We start from the raw sequence: 17,997 nt of genomic DNA on the forward strand, positions 1-17,997 counted from the left end.
TTTTTAGGCTGCAAAGTGGAATGCGGTTGTGAGTTACTCTTCTTGTTGTCACTATCATTATGTGACATCCTTTACACAGTAGCTCACCTGCCCTTGTGTTACTTGTTGAAGACGTGAAGATGTGGTCCCTTCTGCACACGGGGCACCCTTTCCACAGTGATGCATGGGAGAAGTCTCTCCAAGGTCTCAGCAACAGAAAAATCATGTTTCTCCTGAGCTATCCCCCCAAAACTGTATAGACATAAAATCTTACAACAAATAGTATTTCTCTCTTTGCTTTCCCATCTTGTAAGCCTCTGAAACAAGTGGATGGCTCCCTTGAATAGACTGAAGGCCTCCAGACTAGTCCTTGGATTCATCTAATTTTCCTATCCATATTTTTTTCTTTTATCTCAGTTTCTCACAGCTGTTATTTTATACTTTTTTTTTTTTAATTTTTAAGATTTTATTTATTTATTTGAGAGAGAGAGTGAGAGAGAGAGCACATGAGAGGGGGGAGGGTCAGAGGGAGAAGCAGACCCCTTGCCGAGCAGGGAGCCCGATGCGGGACTCGATCCCGGGACTCCAGGATCATGACCTGAGCCGAAGGCAGTCGCCTAACCAACTGAGCCACCCAGGCGCCCTATTTTATACTTTCATAACACTTATCTCCCTATTAATATCTCCCAAAACATTTTCAGAACAAGATAAGGTAAAAACAAGTAAAGAAATAAATCGAGCAAGCACCAGTTTATTCATCTAGACCACTCTGGATCTAATTGATCTGGGCCATCTGACATGACACAACACAGAACTCATGTCTTTGCAGCAACAAGATTTCAGTTTTAGCAGAAGAACCAGCCTCTAATACCTCTGCTGCTTGGTTACTATGTCCTTATCACACTGAGTAGACTCTTGAGGGTAATGAAGTGAATAGATAACCCAGAATTAACTCATGGGTGTGTGTCCCTAGAGAACCAACAAGGCTGAGAAAGGCAGCTTCCAGATCCTTGGCATATCACTCCCTGAGCTGTGGTGGAAATGGCTGTGTGCTGTCCTTGACTTGTTCTTGTTCTTGGCATGAGGGAACCACCCTGGGTGAACAGAGGGTCGGCTCTAGAGCCTTGGCAATGGGAGCCAGCATTTCAAGAACATTCCACCCACTCACACAGACTCTCCATGGTGGCTTCTCCCCGGGCCTAAAGTGTTCCCTAGGTAGTTTTGAAGACACATATTCTCTCAGGCTTCTTAGCCCTCAGAGCAACCCAAATGAGTTTTCACAAACCCGTAGGATATCTAGCTAGCTCAGATTAGGATTAAGAAGTCCATCTCAGATCACTCTCTCGTGAGCAGCTAAATTCCATCTCTCAGAAGGTACACAAGGAAGGGAGGGTCATGTAACAAAGGGACACAGGAGCGTGGTGTGACACAAAATAACCAAGCCACAAACTGTGTTCAAATGATGGCCCTGCTCTATCCTAGCGGTGTGATCTTGGATGAGTTAACTCTGTGCACCTCAACCGCCTCATCCACAACAAGGAGAAAGTTCTTATGAGGATTAAAGAAAATATTATATCTGAAAGTGCCTAATGAAGAGCATGCATAATGTTAACTGAGATGGAATCTTCGTTCCTCAGCCCCATCCACACCTGCCACATACATCTACCCTTTCTTTGTACAAAGCAAATAGTTTCACTCCTTTTCTTTCCTTCAGAAGGCTTTGAGCAACTAAGTGCACCAAAGTCTAGCTATGGGAAAAGAACAAAAGGCAGGATGGACATTTCCTCGGGAAATTGGGCTACTCCTCCACGAATCAGTAAGATGTAGGGGTGTAACTCTCCCTCAAAAGGCTGAAGAGTAAAACCCAGGGACAGAGGCACAGAGAGAGCCAGACAGATGGAAAGGGCACTTACTTCCATAAGGGGAGCCTGTGGGGGAGCCGTTTAGAAATCCTGGTGACCCTGGGACACCCAGGTTGGCCATGGGGACGTTGCTGTAGCCATTCATGCTGTTACTGGAGGTGCTGTAGTTAGACTGCTGAGGGGTGGAGCTGGAAGAGTAGCCTCGTGGAGAGATGCTGCTTGTGTTGCGGATGTAGCCTGGACAACAAGGAAAAAGCACAGATAAATGAACTGGCACACACATCCAGCACAGGCCAAATATGGTGGCATGGGCCCACATGGTCCCCAGACTATAGAACACCACCAAGCCACTCCTGGGCAGGTGGAAAGTCTTAAGTTTGTCTTCAGCCTTTATATCCTCCTCTCCCTTCCCCATCCTACACAAGGCCATGTCCCTGACAGTCCCTCTTTCCTCTTTGTTCCCTTTTGCAGTCAACATCTCCAGCTCACACCAAGGAGTGATGACTAATCTTCCTAACACATGAGAGCCCTATGAGATCTTAATGGCTATCACTGAGGCAAGTGTTCTGTGGTCAAGTAAAGCCTGGCAGATGTTGTGTACTGTAGCCATTCCTTGAAGATTCACTTACATGGGACCTAGAGAATAAACAAACCAGTTTAACTTTGCTAACCTAGTGTTTCCCAAATTTAGCACACCACAGTCTCTTTGCTGGGAATGGTGGGCAAAAGGCATCCTAATAACATCCCAAGGGCCACTCATACCCTGCAGATCATACCTTTGGAAATGTTAGTTCAAGGTTTTTACCATGCCCTGAGTGGGGGTGGGGAACATCTTTATTTAAAAATTGTTGTTAAGTTCATCTAAATGTGCTATTCTTTGGCCAAAGATGTGGAAGCATCAGCAATTGAGCGCAGAGAGATCTGGTCTGTGGGAGGGATGGAGAAGGGACAACAAGTCCTTCCCATACTTCTGAAACCCCAGCACAGAGACGTCACTTAACCCATCCTGAAATAACCCGCTTTGGATAACAGTCTCTAAAGCTATTTAAGAAATGACCTCAATTTGAAGAAAAAAAAAAAAAAGCAATCATATGTCCGCACCCACCCTTCTGTAAGAAAAACTCACCCTGGGCATGAGAATGAAGAATTCCCTTCCAATGGATGAATGAAATTGGAAATAAAACTAAGGTTAGGGGCATCCTTAGGAAATTTATTCCTTTAAAAAAAAACGATTCGTGATCAGCTTAGCACCTTAATAAAATCAACCTCAGAGACAAAAATCTTTACGCGATATACTTCACGTGTGAAAAGCACAGTTAACTGAAAGTGTGTTGCTCTGCGTTTGCATATGAGACAATACACAAACAGAAGTCACTAAAGGAAACCAAACCACTCTGCCTCAGCTGATAATCACAATAGCAAAAGTGCACATTTTAATCAAATTATACCTGTAAGTCAGGAAGTCAAAACCTTTCTAAGTAAGTCAGAGTTCATCATAACCTTAAATATTTGCAATCAAAGGGATTCTACCTGGGACCTAAAAAGCCCCAAATCTCACAAAACACCACCGATCATGTTGGGATAATCCAATATATGATTGCACAGCTTATCTGGGGACACTCTTTTTTGATGGTATACGAATCAAGCTTTACTTCCCTCCGCTCAAGCAAAACCACCCTTGTAAATGGATAAGACGTTTGGAATTTTGACTCTGAGAAAGAGTAGTACCTTGATTATTTCCCTGTGTTGACTCCGAGATGCTGACCCCAAGCTGGCTGCCATACGAGTTGATGCCCATCATGCCACTGTGAGCTGGGGAGCTGGAGAGAGCTGGGATCTGGCTGGGATTCCTGGGGACACTGTACAGGGCTTCCGCAATGTCTGCGGCTCGCTTCAGAATGATGTCCTACAAAATGGCAGGTTGAGGTGAGCATTTTTATCCAGCATGAAGAGTCAAACTCAACAGAGTGTAAGATGGGAGCACCTAACCTGGTTATTGTGTGGTGTGCCATAGAGGGCCTCCACTAGATCTGCAGCTCTTTTCAATAGCATCTCCTAGAAAAAGAGCAGAAAGGATGAGGTATAAGCAAAGGTAAGACCCCCAAATGGCTAACTCAAAGGAAAATTATGTATAAAATAAAAAGAGCAGACATCCTCCCTAAAATATAAATAACTGGCTATGAGGTCCTATATTTGGTTTGACAGGCAGAATATAACCGTACACATAAATCCCTCTCTAAATATGTATCGACATGGAATTCATCAAGATAAAATGGTTCCTTCCATGATTGCGCCACCAAAATAGGTGGAGTTGGTTACAATTACTAATGTCATGGAAGTGCTATTAAAAACTTTCAGACCATTCCATTAAAGAATCTGGGACTCTAATTAGCCAAAAATTCTTAGAATGATTGACTGACCTGAGTTTAGCTGCTTGCCAAGGAGTTGTTCGTAATACTGAAATTATCTTGGCAGTGCCTTCTGCAAAATTTTATTCTAATAAAGATGAATTCTTTCAATAATATTTCCCCCTGTTCACTTTAACCAGAGAGAATTAGTCATCAGTAATCCCTTTCGTCTCATTTTGTCTTTTCCACCTCCTGTTTTTAACAGCCTTTTAAATTGCTATTAACCTACTTTCCAGATATCATCTAATTTAATGGTGGGGCTGGGGATTTTTCCAAGAGGAAAATAAAGGTGTGATGCAGAAGCAAATGTGATACTTGAATTTTACTCACAGAACAGAAAAGAGAACCCGGCATATGATAATGTGTGTGCTCAAAATGCAAATGTAGATGTTAAAATTTAATAATGTCTCACTAATTGAATACCTAATAAATTAATGTATTTTTCAGTGAAGAAAGCTAGAATAATGGGCCAGATTCATGATATAATTGTCATAAGCAAGTTCACTTAAAAGCAAAACATTTCATAGAAATTTTCTATTGAGGCATTTTTCACTTCACTAAATACCTATATACTGGGTAGTCCCTTGATGAATACTTGACTGTGGATTAACATGTCCCGGCAATTACAGATGAATAAAATTATATTCAAATACAAAGGCATGGGAACTTACATTTTTAAGCCATTATGCAATTATTTATTTTCATAAATTTGGCAATGTTTCATAAGCTGGATACTTCTAGTGTATCTGTTTTATAGGACCAACTTTTCAGATTTCCTATTCCCTCGGATATTAATCACAATATATCTCAGAGTTAGGAGATATTTTATGTGTATCTAAAGCTTAGCCAAATTTCAGGGCCTAATGTAATTTTAAAGGGACTTAATTTGCAGGATTTATCTAAGTTTGCTGAAATCCCATAATAAGGTTTTCACCTGTCAATTTCCAAAGTTTTTTTTTTTTTTACCTTAGCTAATCTCTCTGGGTCTCCAGGATGCCTTGGGATGACCTTCTGCAGTCTCTGAAAGCCATAGTCTATGGTGGGTTCATTTAATGCTGAAAAATAAAAGTCCTCTTTTTGAGTGTGTTTCATGGCCATAAACAAAGCCTCTAATTAAGTCTTCCACCCGCAATAGAAAGGTGCTGGTATTATCTGAGAATTGATACATAATGGATACAATTAGTTAAGGATAAAGGTGACATTGGTTAATTCACATTTATAAGTTTGGAATTCATAGTAGTTTAATGTCTTTGCACTAGAATGCTATTTCAAAATGTCAGGATGATTACACTTATTATTTCTGCCCTAAGTGCACACAACTTATAATTCTCTGCTCACTCTCAAAGAATCAGAAATATTACACAATCACCCATATCCCAGTTTTTTATGAAGACAATAAACTACCCTTACATGCTTTTCCTTCTTCCCCCTTCTCTTTCCCAAGTATACCTTTATCATCTATTCATTCTCCTAATTATCACTTTTTCTTATTCTCTCAAATATTTACATTCATACATATACAAACCTTCTGTGAGTTTATTCTCATAAAGCCCTGTTCTTATGCATAATACACTTTCAGAATTTGCAATTACCGTTTCCTATATGTACATTCATTTGATGTCAGGCTCCACCATATGCTGAAAGTGTCATAGAATCAGGACGCATACTTGCTTGGTTTTGCCACTGTGTTCTCATTGTGGAAGACAGTGCCTGGCACATAATAGGCACTTAGCGCTTAGCGTCCACAATTGTAAAATGAGGGAGGGAGGGAGTGAATGAATGACCTAGCTCAGCATTTCTACTGTGCTGAAGAGTTTCTGGAGTTGAGTCCCTTCTCCTTTCTCTTTCCTCTCTTCCTTGACTTCTTAAAAGTCTGTTGTTTAAATGTTATAGTTTCGTAATTAATGCATGATCAAGGTAAAGAAAAAAGATGCAAAGAATAAAATAATAACCACCTGCACTCCCATTAGGCAGTGGTAAACACAGGAGGGTGTACTTCCTTTTTAATCTTCCTTTTTTGCACATATGTTTTGTGAATATTTGTTGCTGTTATTCTAAGTATCAAAGCAACACCTTTTGTTTAAAAGAATTATAAAAAAATTTAAATGTGGAAGGAAAAATACAACCATCCATAACCTCACCATTTCAGAGACGATCTGGGTTAACATTTTTGCTTATATCCTTCCAGATTTAAACACACACACATACTTAAAATTATTCAGAGACATCTTATTCACACTGTTACATAACCTATTTTTTATCAACTTTACAATATATCAAACTTTTCCCCAGGTTATTAATTATTCTTTTATAACATTATTTAAAATTCCTGCATATTTTTTTCCATGACATGGTCTATAATTTATTTAAATGACTCCTAATGCTTGGCATTTAACGTGATCCTTAATTTCTCACTATTATAAAAATCAGAGCAATAATTATCCGCTGTGTATAGCTTTAATGATTTCAATTGGAAAATTCCAAGAACCAGAATTACTGGACCAAAAACTATGATTTATACTTAAGGACTAACACACATCCCGTTGAACACTTCTCAGAAGAATGTACAAATTCATACTGCCACCAGCAATGCATGTGGTCACTTCTATATGATTATTCATCAGTGAGATTGAAGAGTTTTTCTTTCACTTGCTGATCATTTTAATTTTTTCTTTTATGAAATGCTTGTTGATACTTTCTGCACTCTTTTCTATTGGGGATTAGTCATTTTATTTTTTTACTTGTAAAAACACTTTACATATTAATATTTTTAATGCTCTGTCACCATGTTACAATATCATATCCCAATTTGTCCTTAGATATTATATGTAGAAAGACCATCCCAATTCCATAAGTACACATGCACGCTCACACACACACACGCGCGCACACACAAAATACGTGTGTGTATTTGCATATACATATACAAACATATATGAATTCTTCTCCTTTAGCTCCACCAGTAAAATGTATACTGCTTATCATCTAGGTAATAAGTTTTTTATATTTCATTTTTGTTTTTTTTGCTATGTATTTCACTTTTTATCATCTTTCTTGTAAATATGATTACTCCCTCATCATATTTTCTAAGAGTTTTACTAGTGTCTAGAAGCCCTTTTGGTTTTTATATGTCCATTCAGGCAGCGTGTGAGGGGAGTGTGTGGTGGCATGTGGCAGAGTCATTAAAAGAATCAGCTTTAGCATCAAATAGATCTTGGGTTTGAATTCCAGCTCCACTATTAATTTCTGTAAGCTTATGTTTAAAATCCATCTCATGGGTTTGCTGTCAAAATTAAATGAAACCATTGATATAATGTCCTCAACACAGTTCTTGGTGCAGAAAAGTTCTTTTTCTTTTTTTTTTTTTAAAGATTTTATTTATTTATTTGAGAGAGAGAGAATGAGAGAGAGCAAGCACATGAGAGGGGGGAGGGTCAGAGGGAGAAGCAGACTCCCCACCGAGCAGGGAGCCCGATGCGGGACTCGATCCCAGGACTCCAGGATCATGACCTGAGCCGAAGGCAGTTGCTTAACCAACTGAGCCACCCAGGTGCCCGGTGCAGAAAAGTTCTTAACCAATGGTAGCTATCTGTTATTTTGTAATGAAACCCCTGACAGATGTCATTAATTATTACTGCTCATTCTTAGGATCATACATTCACAGCATCTACATATTTTGTCTGTATATTAATTCCATTTAGTTCTTTAATCTCATTCTTGTGTTGGCTAAAATGTCCCAAACTGTCTAAAAATGAGGATGATGGTGAATATTCTTGTTTTTCTCTGAATGGGAATAACGCTAACATTTCACCATCAAATTAGTTCTCATGCTTCAATAAGGGTTTTTACCAGGACTTGTTAGAATTTTAGGAAATTCCAGTCATAAATTTTCTCATTTAACCAACTTATATTTTATAATAGATTTCCCAATATTCACAATTAAACTTTTAGTCACAGATGTGGTATATCATTTGCTTAGTATATTTCTGAATACAATTTGTTAATATTTTCTTAAATTCCTGCTGTGAGGATTAAATCAATTAAGTTACTGAGAATAGTGCCTAGCACCTACTGAGCACTCAACAAGTATCAGTTACTATTACTGTTGCTGGGAGTTTATGTGCCCATATTAATAATTGAGATTGTGTGCATGGTATTGGCCAGCTTCTGGTTGATTATTATTTTATACCAGCTTTGAAAAATAAATTGAGAAGCTTTCTATATTTTATCCTATGCTCTATAACACTTACACAGCATGGATATTATCTCTTGACTAAAAGTTTGAAAGAAGTCTGTGAAATTTCTCTTGTCAAAGTCACCAATAACATTTTAGCCGAACCAAGAGGAACTTCCCCTTTTTTTTTTTTTTAAGATTTATTTATTTGAGAGAGGGGGAAGTGGGGAAGAACAGAGGGAGAGGGAGAGAGAGAATCCCAAGCAGACTCTCCACTGAGAGTGGAGCCTGACTTGGGGCTCAATCCCATGACCCTGAGTTCATGACCTGAGCCGAAACCAAGAGTCAGTCACTTTTCCGATGGAGTCACCCAGGCGCCCCAGAATTTTTCCATTCTTATCATAAATGCAAGTTATGACACTGGAAATACTCTCCTGCTGGAAATTCTTCCACCCATCACCTTTCCTAAATGTGCACTGCCCTGTTTCACTCCTACCTCCCCAGCCACGTCGTCTTAGCCCACTTTGAGGACCGCTCTTCCTCCATCTTGTAGACACTGCTGCTCCTCATGCCCGTTGCCAAGCCAGTCTTCTGTTTGGCTCTATATTCTCCCTCATCAACCTCATCAGTGCCCCCTACGATTTCCATGTCATGCTGACTATCACAAATCTTTGTGATTCTACCTTATCTGTCCAGGTATTGGCTGGGAATTTCCACAGGGATGGCCCATAGACTCCACCCACCCAAGATACCCCAAGCTCACCCAGCTTTGAGTGAATAGCCATCATCCATCAGATTGCCAATCAGAAACCTCAGGTTCGTTCCTTATTTCTCAATATCATTTGTATTTTTCTAGAAAACTCATGTATTTCATTGATATTTTAAATGTTCTAGCACAGATGCTACACAGTATATCTAAAATTTCTAATATATTTGTGGTTCTCCCCCTCCAAGCCCTGCTTTGTTGCAACTTTCTGAATAGCCATATTTCTAATTTTGTCTTCCCTTTGTTCCGAAGAGAATATCCTAAAATTTTGAGATGCCTGGGTATTAGTTAATTATTTATTCTAGTTCATTGCATTGGATTCAAAAAGGTGTCCTGCAGAATATCTGTCTTTTGGAATTTAAGTTTTTGTGAATTAATACATTGGAGTTTTGTCTGTGTTCCATGAGTAATGCTTTAAATGCATTATTTAATGTATCTTTTTGACCCTATGATTTAACGTATTATATGTATAATTGCTACTCTAAATTTATCCTTCCACATTCTCCTTGTATTTCTGATAGTTTTTTAATAAATATATTTTTCTCCAGTAATGAGAAAGATATACATCCTATTTTAATTTAAGGCAGCACTTTTAGATTTCTCTAAAAATATTTCTTTCTAATTATTTGAGTCTGGTAAGCCCCTCCACATATAAGGAATTTTGCCCACCTTTCATTTCCATACCTCACAGTTTCCATTTTTACATTTTGGTTGGTTGTTTGTCATCTTCAGCTAATATTATTATCTTTAGATTTTCTATGATTTGTACCTTTTAGACTAATTTTCACATTTACATTAAGCTTTGCCGTTACGTTAACAATAATTGAGATACTCTAATTTAACAGCTTTCTCTGATGACCAGGAGTCCTGTGATACCATAAATTGTCTATTCTTATGTTCATCACTGGTTCAATCCTCCAGCAGTCAGGTTACATTAGTAAGAATAAGAGTTGAATCCTGTCCATGATCTTAAAATAAGAGGATATCTTTCTGTCTTCCTCACATGTAAATGACAACTTCACTGGGTACAGCATTGTTAGGTATACTCTTCTCCATTCAAGACTGAGTTTCTGCCTGTGTTGCTTGTTCTTACCCTGTGAGGTGGGGACAGAAGAGGCCTCGAGGGGAATGATGAGTCCAGCTTTCACACATCGTCCAACACAACCCTGTCTGTGCACACCAGCACACCAGCACAGAATTTCTGGAATACTGATGACACCAGCCTAGCTTCAAACATGAATACTAGCTTTTCCTTCCTTTTTCTTTTTTGTTTTCTTTAAAATATCCTCTGATATATTCTGGAGCTGAGGGCAGATTAAACACGTGGACTCAAATTACCATTTTACCCAGAAACACACGTAAGAATAGCCGTGTGTATAATTGGAATCATTCTGTAAACTTTTTTTTTCCCACTTAGCATTATAATGTCAGCAGTTTCTGAGGCTTTTTCTTTAATAACAGTATTTTTAGTGGCTATAATATTCAATAATGAAAATCGTTATTGCCACTGTTAGAATTTACCAAAGGCTTGCTATATTACAGGCACCATGCTAAGCCTTTTATACAGGTTAGCTCATTTAACCCTCGTTACAATCCCACGATTTGGGTTTTATCTCCATTTTCAATACTGTGTCAGGCAGTAAAGGTGGAATTTGTACCCTCGCTTCTCTAACTCCTAGGCCTGTGCTTTAACCTTTTCTGCTGAATTAGAGATGTCATTCCAAGTCCTATCCAGATATGCCAACAGCTGCCTGGGCCAAAGGCTACCGCTCTGCACTGAGCTACTGGGCCGGAGCTGGTGAGGAGCAGAGAAGAGTGTTGAAAAGTGGCCGTGCTGCCTTCTCCTTCCACCCACCCCCTGCAGCCACCCTTCTGCCCCTCCCCATGCTTCCTCTTGGAGCTTCTAGCAGAGGTCTGCAGATCTGGAAAGTGCAGCCCTGCCAGGTTGCTTGACTTCTCAATCACTGAGTGTGGGAGAAGGGCCCCATTTGGTATCAATCAGCAAACACAAACAGCTGTCCGGTGCTGCAGGGCGAACAGACCCAGTGACAAAATGCTCTAAATCAATCATTGCCTCATCTTTTTTCAAATACGCACCATTTTGTTACCTAGGGTACCAATTTTCTTACACGGAGAAAATGGAAATGATAAGATATGGGTGTGCTCACAATGTATTGGCTATAAAGTAAGGGACTATCCCCTGGAGTAGAAAATCTAGCCCCTCCAAGGCCCCCGTTGTCTCCACTACTGTCCTTGTCCTTTCTTCCCATTCACCCAGGCAAGCTCTCACTCCCTCTTGCTAGAGCTCCAGGGGTCCCCCCATGACCACCACTAATCTCATTCTCCCTTGTCCTTCCTGCCGCTTCCAGATGAATTCTCTAAAGCCAGGCCTTAATCAGCACACGGAGGTGGGATGTAGATGGTGCTTTCTCTTGCACAGAATTGATCCCACATTTGTACCCACTGTTCTTCCCATCAGGTAGGAAACCACCGGGACGCAAGGGTAATGTCTGGTTTATCTTGCCTGCCCTCCCCTCCTCACTCCCCACCCAAATCAGAAATAGCAGCCTATCTTGACCACACTGGGTTAGCAACTCATGTTTTAAACTGAGGAAGTAGATTAGGCATACTCATCTATTTCTGATGTTGAGTGTTTTTTGGCAGGCCCCTGCCAGACTTCATAACAAAAACGGTGGGGTGGGATGGGCTGCGTATCCCAGATGAAAAGACAATGGTAAAAACACACAGTCATCTACATGGACAGGAAGAAAATCACATGCACGTGCACACACAATTTCATTTAATCAAGTGCACTTTTGAAGTACAAATCATAAAGTCGAAACTGTTTAGTCAACACCAAATCATAAGAAGGAAAGTCGGTCAATTCCTCCAGTTTTCAGCCTTCAAAACATCGAGATGAGACTGGACCACTTCGACTTTGGTTCCAAACTGACTTCCCAACTGGCCAGTTGCTTTTGCATCTGCTAGATTCAGCCTCATGTTGAATCCCAGCTTCACTCCATCCCCCTCCCCCCCCACCTCCCTGGGTGTTCTCTGACATTTCAGTCCTGGTGTGAGCCAAGCAAACCTCAATTAGCTAATGAGGTGCCCAAGACCAGCACCAACACTGCCTCTAAGGGCCAACCAGATCATTAACCGCCATCATCAGTGTGAATTTACAACCTCTCCTACCACATGGAGTGTGGGGGGTGCTGTGAAGTGCTGCCAAGCCCTCCGCTGACAGAGACACAGAGAAGTGCTAGCAAGGCAAAAACAGAGTAAATTAAAAATATGCTTCGATCTATAGGCTCTATTTTTCTATGTCTTTCTTTAGTAACATAACATTAAGGTAAAAGGTCATATCCCCACTGAAATATAATTTATATTTACCTTTTATTAAATAATTATGGCATGGCATGAAGTTAAATATTACAGGAGCTAATCAAGGGGGAATTCAATAGAGAAAACTCAGACATGAGAATTTCGTCTTTGCTATACATAGAATGTCTTAATCCTCCACTGGGAGTCATTCGGGTTTGCTTAAGGAGTTTAATAATACACATTTCAACTGCCACAGAATCTAAATCCCATTTGGATCAGCCTTGGAAAAACTTTCATCAATACCTTGAGATTTCATAATATTTCTCCTGAGAGCCTGGATCTTATGTGTCATTTCTCATTTTGATTGCGGGTATAATATATGAGGTTACTTACATATCTTGGACCCAGCAAATAGATATAAACTTTAAGCAATGTGTAAAGGTTTTATTTTATAAGTAAATAGTATTTAACTAAAAATATCTACTGGGAACCACTCATTAAAAAAAAAAAAAAGCTGGCTGGTGTTCAATATTAATTTTCCCAAGAGGTTGGTGAGATGTATAAATTCTATATGATTTTTTTCTTTCCTGAAGAGGAGGCACAGAGACCAGATAATGCTGACCCTCGCTTATGACTCTACTTCTGTTTCCCAAAAATGTAGGGGACACAAGCTAACATGGAAAGGGGACTCTTTATTAGAGTTTTGGTCAACCCTGAACAAAGACAGCATTGACATTGCAGGCAGGAGGTCATTTACGCCCTGACCAACAGAAGTACTCATCACAAAAATTGCAGCATCAACGGCTGATCAAATTCCTTTGCAGAAATTTGAGAAGAGACAAATAAGATGATAGGGTGAGGAAAGATCTGAGTGATCAGTTGGGCTATTGCTCTGGGATGTTGGTCTGGGTTTCAACTTTCCTCAACGGTAAATCTCCAATTGGTGCCTAGGACCATCATTGAGTGTATGGATGGCCATCAAGAGGCTAAGAAAATTCTAGAAGTCTGAGCCTAGCTGTATGTTTGCACATATGTGCATTCATCTGTAGCAAACAAGCTTCACTTTTATCAGGTATGCATAGAGCCCATGGTCCCCTGAGGGGTCTGGCCCACAGAACTAGAGGATCTCTCCAGTCCTAACTTGAAATCTCATCCTTCTCCAATGATAAAGAAACAATGGAAAAGAATCCTGCCTAAGAAACCTAAAATCTGGGCGCCTGGGTGGCTCAGTTGGTTAAGCGACTGCCTTCGGCTCAGGTCATGATCCTGGAGTCCCTGGATCGAGTCCCGCATCGGGCTCCCTGCTTGGCAGGGAGTCTGCTTCTGCCTCTGACCCTCCCCCCTCTCATGTGCTCTCTTTCTCTCATTCTCTCTGTCTCAAATAAATAAATAAATAAAATAAATAAATCTTTAAAAAGAAACCTAAAATCTATGTAACGTGAGTGCCAGACAAACACCAGATCAGAGGATGGACTTTGCTATGCAAGCAAAGGAGAAACCATGCATCAGGAATACCTCTCCATGTGGCTCTGGTCAAAGACTGTCACTCTATTGGCAGAAGAGGAAAGTGTAGAGCAACCTAGCATGGGGAAGAATTCAGATATACAGACTCCAGCTCTTACCTTCATGTTACCTCTGGGACTTCTCCATTCTGATCTCCCCCCAGGATCCATGTCTTCAAAGAGCCTTGAGCCTCCATATTGATTCCTGTGAGGTCTGCCTTCTTTGTGCTTTGATTTGTGTTCTTCTGTCTCTCCTACCACTTCCTCCCAATTTCGTTGTCCAATCATCTACCTTCTGCCCTACTGCTCATGGGTCCAACATGCAGAGCCTATGTTCAATTTAGCATTTTAATGCTCCCAAGTTAAATTTTTTTTGCAGCAACTGATAGTCAATGGAGATAAAACTGGTCTGGCCTGGGATCTGCTTTACATCCTACCCTTGACCGACCATTCATCACCTTCAAGGGCTGGTGGACTTTGGTTTATCTCTCTGCAGAGACAATTCATTGGGCTAAAATGCCTCTAAGATCCCTTGTGAACTCTTGCATTATATGATTCTAAGATGATTACCTATTTGGCACAGTGAACTTCTTCTTCAAGAAGTGGAGATGGGTGGGGTTGAAGCCATAGGCTGTTGAACTATGTTGTTGTTAACCTTCGCTAAATTAAAATCTTTCCCTACATCCATTTGTTTCAATGTAGCAAAAGTTCAGTGTCATCAATTAAAAAAAAAAAGGACAAAGATAATACAGGAACACATTATTAAGAGGTGGCACCTGCCTTTGTGGATATAGGAACAAGAACATGAGGTGAGAACCAGCAGTGCACAAGTGCAAGATTAGACTGAAGCCTTTGATATTTAATTTAAAATGAAATATTAATTTAATATTTAATTATGCTTTGGTTTCAAGAAAAACTGCAACAGGAAGACAGATTGTTTGAAGAAGGGAGTAATATACATGGTTAAGGAGACAACTGTAAAAATTAAAGATAAATTTCAAGGGTAAATCTAAATGCCACAATGGAGCAGTTATGAATATGCTCGTGCTCTCTGTAATGTGTATTTAGAATATTATAGCCGAGAGCACCAGGCCATTAAGGGGGCTGGGAGGTCTCTGGTGAAACAACAGCCCCCTATTCTGGGGCTTCCAACGGAGATATCATTCTTCAGACTCAGCCAGAGGATGGATCCAGATTTCACAAGAGGTGAGGGTAGAAGTGACCTCAGTAAAACTACAGGCTACCAGGAGGGCTGTTGAGTCAACCTGTTTCCAGTGTGAATGGGGAATAATTGTACTCGGGCCAGTTTTTGATGTTTGAATTGGGTATTTTTAACTCAAAATCAGATTCATTTCTTAAATGGGATTTTTTTTTTTAATCAGGGTAATGGTGTAAGAAAAAAAAGAAATGCGAAGCGGCTGAGCTATTAACATTTGCAATCCTGCGTGCACATCTGTGCAGTGCAGCTTTATGACAAGAGGACCCCACAGCCCACACCGAGCCTCGGGGAGGAGACTGTTCAGGGTATGATCCGGGGGGTTGTGGAAAAATCTAGGTCTCCCATTTCTCCTCCCAACTGCTGCCTGTTTCTCGCCATTTTCTTATGAACACTTTCTCCCAAATAATGAACAGGGTGTGTAATCAAATGCGTTTGCTTGTGCTAGAATAAAAGATAAGAAGTCTTCTGGGGGAGGAAGTTAGTTGACATGGATTCTTTGGTTTCTCGGTTTCTCCACTAGTTCTCATTTGCCACTTCTAAGTTCAACCACGCACCTTGACAAGCAGCTCTTCCATGTGCACCTGAGCTAACCTGGGCCAAGTCAGTGTCTCCTGCTTCTTTCATTCTCTGTTGAAAACCCACTCTCCCTCACTCCGCCCACAGAGTCATGTCCTCAGCCTGCCTTGGCCTTCTCTGTCACCTACAAAATCCTGATTTCTAATCTAGACCCAGATATTAAGGGCATGGTGTGGTAGGTCTTTCAAGAAGAATCCACCTCTTGCAGAAGGGAAGACACGCAAAAAAAAGTCCACCATTGATCTAATGGTGATGAGGGCAAAGGCACCCAGAGCTCATCCCAGAAACTGTGTGTCCCTCTGCCAAAGGCTGACGGTAGTGAATTGGACTTATATTTTTATATTTCTATCCATAATGTACTGGCATATCTATATCATTTCATTTTCCCAGTAAGAGAAATACCTTCCTGATTGTTCACTTAGAAAACTGAGGTGCAGAATGCTTAAGTGACTTGCAGGAATGTTGGGGCTCAAATCTAGGCCTGTACGCTTGGTCATTGTCTTCCGCCCCGGCACTAAGTTCTCTCTTAACAACAGGGTGGAGTTGGTACTCCTTTGCCTTCCACACCCTCAGTTATTCATGGACAGGAGAATTTCTATGACTTCCAGGGAATTCGAGGCCCTTCATAGGTTCTCAGCCTATCACATCACGCCGTAATAGAAACAGCCCACTTTGCAATCTGGAGCACCAGGGAAGGCATCCTCTGAGCCCCTCCATGGTCACTGGCCAGGCCTATTTCCTGTGCATTTCCTCAGAGTAACAACCAGAGAGCCAAGGCCATTGGCATTTGCAGGTAAAACTACTGGATGAAGCCAAACAGATGGCCTTCGTGTAATTTCTTCTGTGACGCTACACAGGATTGGAAAGTAGCACAGATCAGTGGTTAAGAGAACAGCTTTGGAAGTAGACTGCTAGGACTGCACCTAACTTGGTGACCTTGGGCAGCAGGATTCTTATCTATAAATTTGAGATACTAAGAGAACCATCACAGTGAGAAAGGGCAATGATGATATGAGCTCATGAGACAGAGCCTGGCCCTACCTCCTCAAACAATGACAGATAGGACTACTGAATTAGTATCATCATTTTTCTTCTTACGAGTTCTACCTGATGATAGAACTTACAACTAAAGTTGTAAGTTCTTAACCAACAATCAAATGTTTAGACCAGATTCTGCAAAAAGCCATAGGAATAATACTGAAAAGCTGTGCTCATCCACCTGCATATGCTCAGTGACCTGCCATGGACTGCATGCATCATGACTTTACACTGGTTTCTGGGGGGCCGGGTGTGTGTGTGCAGATTTCATCATTATACACAATGGCCATTCTACCCCCAAATGCATGCTCCAGACATTCTCTTCCTGAATCCTCAAAACAGCCAAGAAAGACCTCCACAACCAATAACCATGACCCCATTGGGTGCCTCTACCAGGATTATTTTTCTGCCCTGTTGGTTCTCTGTGGAAAAGTCTGTGAGGAAAGTAGAACCTCTCCTCTTTGCACCCAGGCTGGCATACCTACCAGCTCTAGGTCTCCAAGCAGACCTTTCCCAAGGAGCTATACTCTCATGTGGATCTCTCAATGCCGCAGCAGGAGGCTACATTTTAGCAAACCATGGTTGAAGGAAAATAGACCTGCAAAATCACATGTGTGAAGAAAATGTGTTGTTTTTCAGAGCCCTGATGTTGTTTATGCTGTACTTGGCAGCAACAACCATGGGGACTGATTACTGCATTTTGGCTAATTATACCAGGTAAGTTACATCTAATAGGCTTGGGTTTATTATGGTGGTGTATCCTTGGATACAGGAACCATCAAAGGTTGGACCTCGGAGCCTCCTTTCCCACCTCCTGCTTTTTGAGTAGAAGGTTCCACCTAAGAAGAAATATTATTGTGTTCACCACGCAATGACCCAGTCTCATAAGAACTGCCCCATGTGCAGAGTACTTTACCAGCCAGAAAGTCTCCACAACAGCCTGATGAGCAGGACTCAGGTTTCTCAAACTCGTTTCTTTGTTTAAAATACAGATTCTCAGACCCTCCCAAAAGAATATGATTCGGTATGTCTGGAATGGAGCCAAGCATGATTTTCATACTCAGCCAAATTAGGGAAACACCTATGGGTAATAGTATAATTAGTACCAGAGCTTTACTGATGAAAAAAATGAGGCTCAGGGAGGTTAGGTGA

The 17,997-nt window shown here is 40.8% G+C and overlaps 1 protein-coding gene across 5 annotated transcripts in view; it reads right to left on the reverse strand.

The window, feature by feature from the left end:
• Positions 1 to 17,997, reverse strand: part of EBF2 (EBF transcription factor 2) — a 185,835-nt gene that overhangs the window by 11,221 nt on the left and 156,617 nt on the right. For 4 of the 5 annotated variants that reach the window (XM_021698821.1, XM_021698819.1, XM_021698818.1 and 1 more), the window contains 4 exons: positions 5,216 to 5,304; positions 3,831 to 3,896; positions 3,570 to 3,747; positions 1,893 to 2,078 (listed from right to left, as the gene is read on the reverse strand). In XM_021698821.1, coding sequence (XP_021554496.1) covers positions 1,893 to 2,078; positions 3,570 to 3,747; positions 3,831 to 3,896; positions 5,216 to 5,304 — 519 coding nt within the window. The remainder of the gene's footprint in view (positions 1 to 1,892; positions 2,079 to 3,569; positions 3,748 to 3,830; positions 3,897 to 5,215; positions 5,305 to 17,997) is intronic. The other variant, XM_044912563.1, reaches the window with a different exon arrangement.

Source organism: Neomonachus schauinslandi, chromosome 2 (genome assembly GCF_002201575.2).
Source record: "Neomonachus schauinslandi chromosome 2, ASM220157v2, whole genome shotgun sequence".
NCBI lineage: Eukaryota > Metazoa > Chordata > Mammalia > Carnivora > Phocidae > Neomonachus > Neomonachus schauinslandi.